Source organism: Anopheles gambiae, chromosome X (assembly GCF_943734735.2).
Source record: "Anopheles gambiae chromosome X, idAnoGambNW_F1_1, whole genome shotgun sequence".
Lineage (NCBI taxonomy): Eukaryota > Metazoa > Arthropoda > Insecta > Diptera > Culicidae > Anopheles > Anopheles gambiae.
The window spans coordinates 2,599,450-2,612,961 of NC_064600.1; the positions used below are offsets into that span (position 1 = coordinate 2,599,450).

At 48.9% G+C, this 13,512-nt stretch overlaps 1 protein-coding gene across 2 annotated transcripts in view; it reads right to left on the reverse strand.

Moving 5' to 3' along the window:
• Positions 1–11,648, reverse strand: part of LOC11175806 (transmembrane protein fend) — a 62,480-nt gene extending 50,832 nt beyond the window's left edge. For both annotated transcript variants that reach the window (XM_061644835.1, XM_061644831.1), the window contains exons 1-2: positions 11,345–11,648; positions 9,370–9,863 (exon numbers count right to left, since the gene is read on the reverse strand). In XM_061644835.1, coding sequence (XP_061500819.1) covers positions 9,370–9,612 — 243 coding nt within the window. In that variant the 5' untranslated portion in view covers positions 9,613–9,863; positions 11,345–11,648. The remainder of the gene's footprint in view (positions 1–9,369; positions 9,864–11,344) is intronic.
• Between the last annotated feature and the right edge of the window lie 1,864 nt (positions 11,649–13,512).

Here is a 13,512-nt window from a genome sequence, read left to right on the forward strand (position 1 = left end):
ACGCGCTGCAGCCACCGGAACACCGATGCGCCCGGAGTGTTAATGAATGTATCGGTCCCTGCTAATCGCGTGAGAAATCGGCATGCATGACGAGCGCAGGAAATGGAGCCACCGCGCCGTGGGTTCTTTCGGCCAGCGCCTGAGATCTTAATACTGGCCACCTGCTGCTGCACAAGCCTCGGCTCGATTCATCCTTACGCTTCTGATTTGTTCCGCCAAGCGTGTTTTGACGTGCTTCTCTCTTCTCTGTGGTCCATTTTCCCGGGCGTATGCCTCCCAAGCAATAAACAGTTTGAGAACGGTGCTAGCAATTTCGCAATAATTCTGACACGTTTTAATTACTGGTAATCCTCATAAGTATTGCCATAATAATGTTGTGTGTATATCACATTACTGTCAGCAAATGGAGCACGATGGAATGATTGATAATCTCGATACAATGATAATTATTTTATGAAAAATCTTCCACTTCCATGTGTACACGAGAACAACACCGGAACCCACATGAAAGCACAATATTTATTTACAATCCATTCACAACTTTTACGATACGCAATGCACAAAACAACACAACAAAGCAGCAACTCTACAACGAAATAATGCAGCAATCGCCCCCGAAAGATAGCATTGCAAAAGGGATGCTTTTCATGGGGAAGCTCGATCATTAAAATCACTTTGTTTCCACCACCATGAGTTTATGAGTGTCGAACTAGGCGACTAAAAATAGCAACGATGGGTGGTGGGAAAATTGAACACCATTTTCATTACCTCGTTTGATGAATGCGGGCATGAAAGGCACCGAACAAAAAAAAAAAACAACCGTGCAAACGAAAATTATGATTTATATTAATGAGCTAGTGCGTGTGAAAGACCCTTTATTAGTAAAATAGCATTTGATAGTGTATCAAGTCCGGAATGAATTTTAAAAATTATCTGTGATGCGATACATTCACTTGCCATGAATGAAATCGATAGTTATTTCACTTTGTTTGGTGGGATTTTCCATCACTCAGAAGCGAATGGAAAATGGTTCTAAACATTTTAAAGCGTAAAGTGTTTTGCGCCACCACTCTTTAACAAAATTCCTTTTTAATTCGCCAACTTTTGACAGAGCAATTCTGAACCCAAAACCACCGGTTTACGCGCGCGGTGGCAAAATTTTTGCATACTTTCCCGCTGCTACGTTCGTCCATTTTGGCCTGCTGTGTTTGTTTTTCCTTTTTCGCTCTGTTTCTCTCTCTCTCTCTCTCTTTCATTTGAAAAGGCAACCAACCAAATTTTCATGCACCAAATTTTGGCGATGACAATTTAGCGTCTGTGTTGATGGTTTCCTTTTTGTTTTTAATTCCTGCAACTGCTAGTGGAAAGCGGCAGGACCAACCCGTATCCCGTAGGTTCCCAACCCGTTCGGGGCGATTTGTTCTAACACCCCCCACCGGGCAGGCAGGCAGGAAGGAAAAGGAAATTCTAGGGCAAAGCAAGCGAAGCGGCAAAGCAAGGGGCATCCTAACCAAACAAACAAACAAACGCACGAAACAAACAACATCTTGGAGGGGGCGGGAAAACGATTTTCGTGGCAAATGAAGCCGTTCGATCGCGTGCGTTTTTTTTTTGTTGTTTTATTTTGCTGTTTAAAGTTACGGTTTGAAGGTACGCTGCGCGTGCATCGGAATTTCCCGCACGGCATGTGGCTGGCCCTTCCTGTACAGTAAGCACACACACACACACACACCAGGTTGTGTGTTTTGATTGGTGGAAATCTGAATGCTGAGGAGGATCGGCGTACGCAAGCGGAAGCGGAACGAGTTCAAAATTAATTTCATTTGAAATAATAATTTTATTGCTTCACTCTCCTACCTTCACCCACGCCTGGTGCACAGGAGTGGTGGGAAAATCCTTTCCCCGGATTCTTTTCGCGTTTGCGTCCGCCTCGGCACGGTTCGGCGCTGCTAAGCTGCGCTTCCATTTCGCATTCCCCGCTACATGCTGCGATGCTTCAAACAAACCAATTTCAATCGCCTCTTCCGGAAGCGCTTTGTTCGATTTCGTTCGCTTTGATTTTTCAACGCCCCCCCGTGTTTGGTGCCCCTTTCCCGCTCCCGACGGCGGACTGTTTGGCGGGGCCTGATGGGTGAGCGTTTCTTTGACTTAAGCCGCACCATTGAACCGTACCGAAGCATGAAATTGTGTGCACGGATGGGGAGTACGGTGAATGGAGCAGGCAGCATCACCCATCCCGGGTGACTTCTGCCAGCAGCCGGGGTCGGGTCGGGCTCTTTCATGTAAGCGTTCGTGCTGCGGCATTTTGGGACATTTGAAGGGCAAGAGAGAGAGAGAGAGAGAGAGAGAGAGAGAGAGAGAGGGAGAGAGAGAAGAGAGAGAGAGAGAGAGAGAGAGAGTGGAGAGAAACGGGAGGCAGCAGCGCGACCGTTCTGCAATATTTTCTCGCATAATCTAATCAGTGTCATCGCGTCACGTCGACGCATCTTTTGAACCGATTTTGCACCCCTGCCCACGGAAGGATCTACCTTACCGACCAGGGAGGTCATTGTACTGATGTGTGCATGTGTGGGACAGAGGTTAGGTTCGTTGCCGTTGCTAGTTTCCGGACTTAGTGCGTGTGAGCCTCTTCAAGGTGGCCGGGGGCATCTAGCCGGCCGGAACGGTTCTCCGTAAGCTATAGAGCCCGTTGCACTTCAGGCTTCAGGTTACAGACACGCGCGCAGCCACTTTAGCTGTCGCCCGATGCGTGTGGCTGTGGCGGCGTGCGACACCTCATCCGATACTGGCCGGGGAGCGCAAGTGATCCGGCTTAGTCACGGTTGCACGGGTGTGCACACACGGCACGCACCGTCGTTTTGATCTACCATTTCACTCCACGAAAAGGCTAAGAGACAGCGTAGAGCTGTGTTTTGTAAGATGAATGTAACACAACATTCCATAAAGTGTTGGTACTTTGAAGCAAAGCCTGAATTCAATACAATACATTTTATTAAGGCCCGTCATGGGTTCAAGCCCCAAATAGACTACGTGCTGCCATACGTAGGACTGACTATCCTGCTATGGGGGTAATCCTAAAAGTCACTGAAAACCAGCCCAAGTGGTACAGGCAGGCCTTGACCGACAACGGTTGTTGAGCCAAAAGAAGAAGAAGAAGACATTTTATTAAGGACTCAAACAAGATCAATAGCAGTTTGAAAATAATAAACTAATCAAATGAACAAGTATAATCGAATAACTACATGATACATAAGAAAGTCAATGCAAAAATGATGAGAAAATCTAACAAATATAAAAAAGAAGCAAAACGACAAAACATAATGTAGAACAAACCAGTAATACCGGTGAGAGCAACACAAACATGTCAAAAAGCCAGGACGGTCTTGCAAATACATACATAGAAAATATGTTGTTGAACAAAAGAGCTCATTAACACTCAAGTAAATATCTAAAACAATTAAGTACATTAGGTTTACCCCGTACTGCATAACTGACTTCCATTCCCAAGAAACATTTCCTATAGCTTTTACACAAAAACATGTCTAAAGAATACTTTAATATGAGTGTACTATGCATTATAGTTTTAACATGTATTTTAAAGATGCTTAACAGTCTTTAAAGTTATTAAACCGTTAAAACCGTTCTGAAGGAGATTATAAGACTGTCTTATAAGACTTAAAAGATGCCTGGCTTTAACCATCCAGTAAACGTATTCTTAAGCATGTTTTAGGACTCGTTATTTGAGACTGGAACATCAACATTAACTGATCTTATTAAATGCTTATGAAGCCTTGAATGAAGGGAACTTGGAACAAACTATACAGGCTGCATCTGAGATACGCTATTAACGCAAATCGTGAAGAAGCGGTTTTCAGCCATTTCAGCCAACCACTATCTTACAGATAGCCACACATACAGCACTACATAGCGACTGCACTTGTGGTCAAGAAAGTCCTCTTGATCTTAAGCCAATGGAATCCATTTTAATGCATAAGATTGTTGATTTGTGTATGCAAAATGTGTCAGCCATGTTGATGTGTATGTAAATCAATTCATAATTTACAAGGCAAATAGAAAAATGGAAATTTTCCAAAAGCTTTTCTCGTCATGTTTATTATGCCACAGCCTTGAAAACCCTTTTTGTGCAAATTGAGGGTGTTTCAATGAAAAATATATGTTTAAAATAATTTATTTTTTTACTAAAAAGTTGTTTATTATTGAGGCGCTTTCATATTTTTTCAAATTATTATAATGTACTTCAACAGTGAAATTTTCTTGGCGTGGAGTTTTGCTCATACGCGAGCTATTTCAGATTCAGAAAAAAATTTAAGACGACATCATAATTCTCAAATAATTATCATAATCCTTCATAATCATTACTTCATTGCCGTCTCAAGAACATATCCATAGCAATAAGCTGTAATTTTGATAAATTATTTACGCCTCACATCTTAAAGGTCTAGAAATGGTTTCAACAAGTAGTCTTAACAGAGTTCTGTAGGTGGGCCCTTTCAGTCTCAAGTGAGTTTTATAATAGTCTTACTAGGTCATACAAGCCATTCAAATGAAAAAGGGAGGCTTAATGGAATAATCGTAACAACAACGTTAAAACTATGATAAGATTTAAAATGTTACTTGGGTTGCGCATCTTTACCGCTAGTACTAAACGTTCTTTAACCCTGCCGGAATTGCCCTCATCGGTCCCGGCCCCGATCCGTCTTATGCTCCGTCTCTCCAAAAGGAGCATAATCTCTTTTGATGCACAATTCCTACCGGGAATGCCCGACTGGCGGCGTACCTATGCACACACACACACACACCGTGCGCCCTAGGCGTGTCCGTTCGGATTACTACTGTTTCGGTCGCAAGTGCACACACCCACCTCCACCCCCAACGAGCGACGTGTGCAAGATGTCACCCCGCACTCTCGGAACCGGTGGACAGGGACCAGCCGCCCGGGCCGGCAGTGATTTATGAGCTCCCGCCCGAGCTGGTTATTAATATATATCGCGCTTTGTGTGTTTGTTTCTGGTCGGTTGCAACTTGCCCCCCCCCCCCCCCCCCCACGAACCCTTTTCCGGGAGCGAAAGAACACAGCAAAAAAACACACACACGAGATCTTGCCCTTTGCTTTCCTTCGCGTGCTCCCTTTTCGTATGTACTCGGCTCGCTGCTTCCACCGAAGATGTGTGGAAGTGTGGAAGCATTTTTTCTTGGGTTTTTTTTTCCACCCCCCCCCCCCCCCCCTAATCCCCGCTCCCCTTGTCACACCGCGCTTGCTCTCAGCGCAGCAAAACGTTAACGACGCGCATCCGGAAAAGATGTCAAGCTACTAGCCCGTCGGTAAAGTTGAAGAGCGAAACGTGAGCCCCCGGTGCAGCGCGTACTTTTGCGGCCGACAAGGGGCCAAGGGATGGGTGACGAATTATAGACTGCGCGGTGTGCGAGAAGCGTGCGAGCCGCGAATTGTCCAGGGCGCGTTCCGTGCGCGAAACATTAGTGCGGCCCATCCATCCATCAGGCGACGGTAACATTAATCCAGCCACCAGGCGACGCCGCCGCCCGGTGGGCGCACCCTTATTATTTTTTTTCACTGGGCGGGCGTTAAGTCAAGGATGCGCATCGTACTGTCGTCTGCCATTAGGCTCAACGGGCCCGACCACAAGCGACAGGGCAATGGAAACAGTGGACATTGGGCTTGGTGAAGTGAGGATGCAGTTGCTGCGAGAAGGTAGCTTGCATCATAGCAACAGGAATGAAAACAAAAAAGGAGCATTTAGAAGAAAAAAAGTGAAAATAGATTCAAAAACTACATAAATTGAGGTTGAAATAGAAAAAAAAGATGTAGCTTGCATCATAGCAACAGGAATGAAAACAAAAAAGCAGCATTTAGAAGAAAAAAGGTGAAAATAGATTCAAAAACTACATAAATTGAGGTTGAAATAGAAAACAAAAGATGTACAATAAAGAAACGATAGAAACAGAAAAGAGAAGAATTTGCGAAACACTGCTAATAAATACATAATATAAGTAAGACGAACAAAAGATAACACTTCAAAGCACAAATTAAGTAAATTGATGAAATCCACAAATAAACCAAAAAAACACAATACTGCACTAGAATAAAAGCATTGTAAAGGAGTAGTCAATAAGAAAACGTAATATAAAATGAAAAATAATGTGAATGTTAACAATGTGCAAAAGGATATACATAACAACAGAATGTAACAACTAAACCAATCAAGTATTCTAGCCATTTTTTTATGACAAACAGATTCCAGCAGCGCAGTTCCCCTGTGCTCTGGAAAACTGCTCCACTTGACCGCTACCGTGACGTCATTCCGGGCTCGTCCAGGCCGGTCCGAACCACATTCCGCACACGTCGCACACGGGTGTAATCATTGTAATTACTGCAACAATATCTAATTCGCACCTTCCGTACCATGCGCGTGTGTGTGTGTGTGTGTGTCGTTGGCCGCAACCAAACATGGCCCCCGAAGATCTAGCCGGCAATTACGCATCGTACCCCGGCCCGTGCGAACGTCTGCCACGGCTGTAACTGGAGCTTATGATAAATTACATCCCAATCCTTCGGCGTTTTTTTTTTTATTTCTGAATCAATCCGGTGATCCGGTTTACCCGATCCGTCTGAGATGAGTCGTCGTTCCGATGGTTCGGAGCGGCGCAGGGTCCGATGAACTCGCCCCGTCGCCCGGCCGAAACAGTGGACGCGATTGTTTTCTGCAGCTCGGTGCCGGACAGCATAAGCATCGCGCAATGAGCGGCGGCGATGACGACAATATGGAGTCGTTAGTGTCGGGATCTGGAGGTGATAAAATATGGGCGCATTGCCGTCCCGCCGCGGCTTTTGCACGCACTCCGAGGGCCAAAAAACCCTTGACACTTGGGGGGAAATAAAATTTGTTGATGGGATGTAAATCGAAGTCTGGTACCGTTCCGGTACAAACACAGAGCAGAGCTGTGCCGAACTGCTGAGTCAATGCGTTAGGTATGCTTGCCTTCTCGCGCAGAAAGGCGAAGCACTTCTAACAATGAAGATCTTTGACGGATATGAGGCTTAAAATTTACTGCTAATTGCATCAACATGTAGCTGGCGTAGCACGGAGTCGTCAACAGTCTTCCGGAGCGTTTTTCTGTTTTTCTCTTCATTGTTTAATGTCATCATCCGTCCAACGGGCATTGCTTTGTGTAACTCCCGCAGTAATTGCGCTGTTGCGGGACTTGGACGCACGACCAACATCTCCAGGTACGGGCGGCCGCCCTATTTCCCAAACCTTGACAGCCGTGCAGTGAATCATCTAACGGCTCCAGCGATCGGAAGTACCTTCCAGCAGCACGTTCAACACAAACAGTGCAGATAATAGTAAGCCCGGGAACCCGGAAAGGGGGGGGGGGGTAAGATCAGAGCGATTGATCTGCTTCCACCTTTCGTTAAACCGCGTGGGACAGTGGCGCTCTCGCCGTAATTGCCGGCCCGTCCACTGCCAGAGGGCACGTTTTGAAAACCAAAACCTCCAACTGTGTATGGTACAGCCACGAATGATTTGCAGGAGGGAATTCTCCTCCACTCAATTGGAGCGATCGAAACGGAAGTAAAGTCATTCCAACCTTCGTCCCGGTGTAGCGACGTCCTCACTGTGATGGACCCCCGTCATCGTGCCATTCTGCTGCGTCTTACGTTCTCCAAACCAAACCGACAGGGCAAACAGAAAGGGGAGAGGAAGTGGGGGGGGGGGGGGGCAACGACGGCGCGCTTTGTCAATCTCCTTCGCGTTCTTAATTGCTTCTAGTGTCGCGATTTAATTGATTATCTGATCGTAATGATGTACCGGTTGGGAAGGAAAAATTTAATAATGGAACTCAAGAGGAACCTCTTTTTCTTTTCATACTTTTTTTGTTGTTGCCCTCCTCCTTTTGCCCGAGATATCCCGCATGTGCTCACCTCCCCCCTCCCCCCCCATCCCCTCTCCACACAACACTACATGCGTCTACACGAGTGGCTTTCGCGAGGTCTCCGGGTTTGCGGTTGCCGTTTCGCCGTCTGTGCAGAGAAGCCGTTTTGCCGTTGGCTCGCCTTACCCTTGGCGGGGTTTTGTTTTGTTCTTTTTTCTTTTCTTTCGTTGTTGTTGTTGTTGTTTTTGCTTTGTTTAGTGAGGGCTTTCGGCAGCCTCTCTCGCATGGTTGTTTTTTTTTTTTTTTAAGCGAGCCAGTAAGTGCAACTCTCCAGAGATTTGGTTTGGTGTTCCCCCGGCTGCTCTGCTGCCGAAGGACGGTTTGTTTCGAAGTTTACTGTGGCTGTGTGTGTGTGTGTGTGTTTTATTCGCTCCCTCCCGCGGCTCAACAAAGCAGAGAAAACTCATCAAAACAATGCCAGAGGCGTACCGCTGTGACCGGGTGTACCGTAGGGCCGCGAGACCGAACCGGAAAGAATGTGGAAGGCGGCCGCGCCAACCAGTGTCCAGCCGCGCGCGGGAGCAAAAAAAAAACAAACGCGACCTAATAGCCGGGGCCGGAGCCCCTTTCCTAAAGGGTGAAGGGAAGAAGTGGGCCCCCCCCCCCCCCCCGCAGCACGGCAGCGGGCAGGAAAGAGACTGCACGACGACACGAGATAAAACAACAATCGAAATGATAGACAGCATCTTGATTGAATCAGAAAACTAGTTAATCACGGGGCGACTCATGTCCGGTGGCGCGCGGAGGCATTGGGTTCGTCGTCCCTCCCCCGGCAGTCGGGCATTCGTCGGGGATTGCTGGACAAGGCTGGACAGCGCTGACGCATCACGAACCGGAGCATCGAGCCCGATCGCCCAAGATCCCCTTAAACAGGCATCAGCCGCGCTGCCAATTGGGTTTGCGGTTTTGGGTTTGCCTTTTTTTCTTTTTTTGCTTCCTCTTCTTTGCTTCATTCCGGACGGAATGAGCGGACGGACAGAACGGCTTGTGTCGGGCTAGCTCGCCGATACTTGCGGGGAAGTTTCGAGTAAGTCCCCGACAAGGACGGTCGGCTGCGTCAGTCGAGCGGGAGGACACATCAACTGCCGCTTGATGGATGCCTGCCGCCCCATCCTAATGATAGCCAATTCGGGTACCACCGGGTCGCCCGGTGCTCCCACGGCGAGAGAAGGCATCGGGCGAGCGATCTAGGAAGGAAGCTGACAGCGCAACAGCCCGGACGGCCCAAGCCTCCCGGGCGGCCAAACACGGCCGTGTACGTGCTCTAGCAGGCTCCCGCTACCGATCGTTACCCCCCCCCCCCCCCCCCCCGTTGTTTTATCGTGGTGACGCGCAAACCCGCGCGGCCCAGGCCCTATACAGCCGGGCCCTATTATTTAATGAGATTATAATTACCTTCGCCAGGCAGGCCGCGCGACAGCGGTTGATAGTAGCGTCGTCGGTTGAGGTTGATGAAGTTGAGGCTGACACCGTCTCCTTTGTGGACGCTGTCGCTGCGCTGCTCCCTGTCAATCGGTAGCTGTCAGCTGGTAGTGATGATGCCGCCACCGCCCGCCCCCCGACCGCGGCCAGCGTCACCGCGAGCAGTGTCAGCGCGAACAGCCGCCCAGCCCACCGTGTGTCCCGGACTGGCGCCATATCTTTCGCTGGAACGTGTGTGTGTGTGTCTGTGTGTGTGTTGGTGTGTTGGGTATGCTTGAACTTTTCTAGCCTTCCCTCGTTCCCCTGTTTGTTCCGTGCGTCTTCTTGCCCACTTGCTGGAGCTCACATCACATTTCCACCGGGTTCCTCGCCTCGTTCGACAGCTGTCGATTAGTTGCACTGGGGTTCGTTGTTTGTTCGCTTTTTTTTTTTTCGTTGAACGCCGGGAAAATTCGGCCCTCTTTCCACTGGAATGGAGGATGGAATGGGGAGAAAGATAACGGAGGTAGTGAGAAGGGTGATGTGAAAATTTTAATTGACTGCGCATCGCGATGAAGCGCGCGCAAAAAAACAAAACCAACAAACAAGGAAATGAACAGCCAAACGCAACCCAAAACGAGCACTCCGGCGACAGTGTCATCAATGTCAGGGGATAAAAATAAAACATCCTTAAAACTGGGAGCAGCGCGACATCCTCGGTCAGAAAGTGTGGCTGGGTTGGTGGCTGGGTGAAGGTCGGGGGCGGTCCCACCGCCACCGTCACCAGCAAGGTTTCGGAATGTCCGTAATGCGACAAAAACAAACCACAAAAGCACATGGCAACAAACAAACAGATTCGCCAAACCCTGAAAGGGTGGATGAAGAGAGAGTGAGAGAGAGCGAAAAAGAGATAGAGAGCGAGAGAGGGAGAGAGACGGAGCGAAGAAGGAATGGACATATTTTGAAAGGCTGCTTAATTATTTAATTGCATCATTTTTCATCGGAGTTCGTCCCCGGGGCCTGCATTGCAATGCAGTGAGGCTGGGTATGTGTGTGCGTGAAGGGGAAGAGATGAAATGAAAGAGAAAAGCGAAGCGTGGCAAGTGTTGATTGTGAAGGCTTTTAGCCCAAAAAAAAACAACAACAACAACAACAACAAACCCCAAAAAGGTGGAGATGCACACTCGGAGACAGGATGTTTGGAGCGTGTAAGTGTGGCAAATAGTGGAAGAATCCTTTGGCGTAGCATTATTATTCCCTCCAAGTTCCTTGCTGCAACTGTCCATCTTGCTCCTCAAAGTTGCCAAAATTGCGTTTTTTGGTTAGCTGTGTCGGACGCTTCCCAAATCCCTACAGCCACTCATCAACTCGCACACACACACACGCGCGCAGGTTCATTTCTGCCAGCGAAAAAGTCCTGAACCGCACCCGGGCGCCCGGGGCTGGGCTCCAATCCCGATCCCCCGAATTTCCAATCCCCGTTGCGCCTGTTTGACGCTCGCAAACGCAAAACGTTCCAAAACGAGCGAGCGAGTGAGTGACGCGGGTTGATTGTGAGGGCGGACGCGAGCGAAACAATTCCGGTGCCTGAGTGACGAGCGGTGGCGGAATGGTGAGTGAGCATCCTGGGATGAGAGGGCCGTAATGAAGCTGGCTCGGATCTCTCTATCGCACGGCCGTAAAGTTTACGGCGCGTACTCTCTTTCGCCTTTTCTCACTCTCTCTCTCTCCCGCTCTCGCGCGCTTATTCTCATATCGTGGAAAGCCACGAGATGGTCGAACCAAAACAAAACCAAACTGTATAAGCAAAAAAAAACAACGCTTCTTCACACAAACATCGCGAGCGACACTAACCATGGGAATCTATCTCGGAGTAGGATGGTTTGGGCGTGAGTACTTAATGGAATAATGGTCAATGAGATTTGTCAACTGGTTATTGTTTGATTTATTTATTTATTCATATATTTACCTGCAGTTTAAATTTCACTATGCTTAGTTATCACACATCCACACAACTCACTGACAAATATGGTCGTACACTACAAAAACCAAAACAACAAAACAACCATCGAATGCACCCTCCAGAGCACACGCACGTGCGTGGCCTCGTAGGCCGTTCGGTCGCGGCAGCAAAAGAAAAGTCGCCTTTTGACCCTGCCCGAGACCCCACCCCACGCTCCTCGGCAACAACCAGCGGGCACGAACCGGGGCTTTACGAAAACGCGTCCGGAGCAACAAACCTTTCGGTCGGAACTGAGCGCACACCTTCCGGCGCGTTCGGTTTCGGCGTGTACGCGAGCCGTGCTCCCGAAGTTTTTCGGCCACCCACCGTTGCCCACCAACCCCCCCATTCGCCATCCCCTCTCTCCTGGGCCCACTTGCCTGTGTTTCTCGTTCCAGCCCAGCCCGCCTGGTGGAGCATGTTATCGGAACGCAGCTTGTATGCTGCGGGCAAAATTGTCGGCGGTGCGGGAAGGACACAGAAAAGCAACAACCGGAGTGCCGAAAACAAAAATCAGGCTCGACACCGCTTCACTCACGACCGCTCCCGCAGGGGTCGGGAAGAGCAAATCCGTCGCTCGGCCGCTCACTGTGAGCAGTATGAGCGAGACGGCGCATCAGCGGATGCTGGGCGAATTTTAATTTTTTGTTTTGTTTTATCGAAAACGGGCGCTCACGCTCGCTCTTTCGGGTTGCGCTTTCTCTCTCGCTTTCCACGTGAGCTCGCTTGGGGCAGACGTTCGACGGGAACGCGAGCGAGCGCTGCACTTTTCTCGCACGTGTTTGGAACTCACGCTCTGCTGAGGGCACTCACGCTCCCTCTCGCACTGGTTTGTGTTTTACGTTTCTTGCCGATTTTATTCTTGCTTTTTGTTGTGGAGTGTAGTGATGGGTAACCGGAATCGCACCCACGGCTCGGAATCGCTTCCAAACATTGCTACTCCGGCTCCGATTCCGAAAAATTCAAATCGTCGATTCCGCCCGGAGCCGTCCGGAGCCGTCGGAGCCGTCGGAGCCGTTGGAGCCGTCGGAGCCGTCCGGAGCCGTCCGGAGCCGTCGGAGCCGTCTGGAGCCGTCGGAGCCGTCGGAGCCGTCCGGAGCCGTCGGAGCCGTCCGGAGCCGCTAGTCGGCAGCTGGAGCCGTCGGAGCCGTCCGGAGCCGTCGGAGCCGTTGGAGCCATCATGTTATTCGGTAAAAAGCAAGTGCGGCCTAAACCATACACTTTAGTCGCTGTAAACAACCGTGCAAAACTGCCATAATTACACTCGTCTGCCTCATTGTTTCGTATTTTATCAAACCCACCTCCCGTCATAGTTCTATTGCTCCTTGACCTCCTAATTTGATTCATTTTTTTCCTATATATATACGGAGCAAACAATTATTTTTGGCTTTATTTTTGAAAAAAAAAACACACAAAAAAGCTTCATACCAATAAATGAAGAAGACTCTTTTTTTACTGTTTTTTAAGCTCTTTTAAGCTGTTTTTTACAATAAAATTATCACTAATATCGGGAAATTAATGCGCTTCAGAATACTTCCGACTATTACAACTACTCCGACGGCTCCGACGGCTCCGGACGGCTCCAACGGCTCCAACGGCTCCGGACGGCTCCGACGGCTCCGGCTGCCGACTAGCGGCTCCGGACGGCTCCGGACGGCTCCGACGGCTCCGGACGGCTCCGACGGCTCCAACGGCTCCGGACGGCTCCGGCTGCCGACTAGCGGCTCCGGACGGCTCCGACGGCTCCGGACGGCTCCGAACGGCTCCGAACGGCTCCAGACGGCTCCGAGGTCGGAGTTTTGCACCTACCTTCCGGAACCGCTTCCAATTTTGGCGGAGTCATTCGGAAGCGATTCCGGATTTTTGTTGAATTTACCCATCACTAGTGGAGTGTGCAAGGTACGGAAGGGAGGAACTCACTCAGAAATATTCGAGCTGTTGCTGCTCGAATGCAATGCTGTGGTTCCTTATTAAAAGCATTATGGCAAGAAAGGGCTTCAGTGAGATTTTTGCAATGTTGAAGGTTTGAGTATTATTTTATCATAAATTAAATTTTTTGTTGCTAAGCTTGGCTCAAAAATAATGTTTTGAAATGGAAGAAACCTTAGAAACTTGACAGGGAACACGAATAGAGC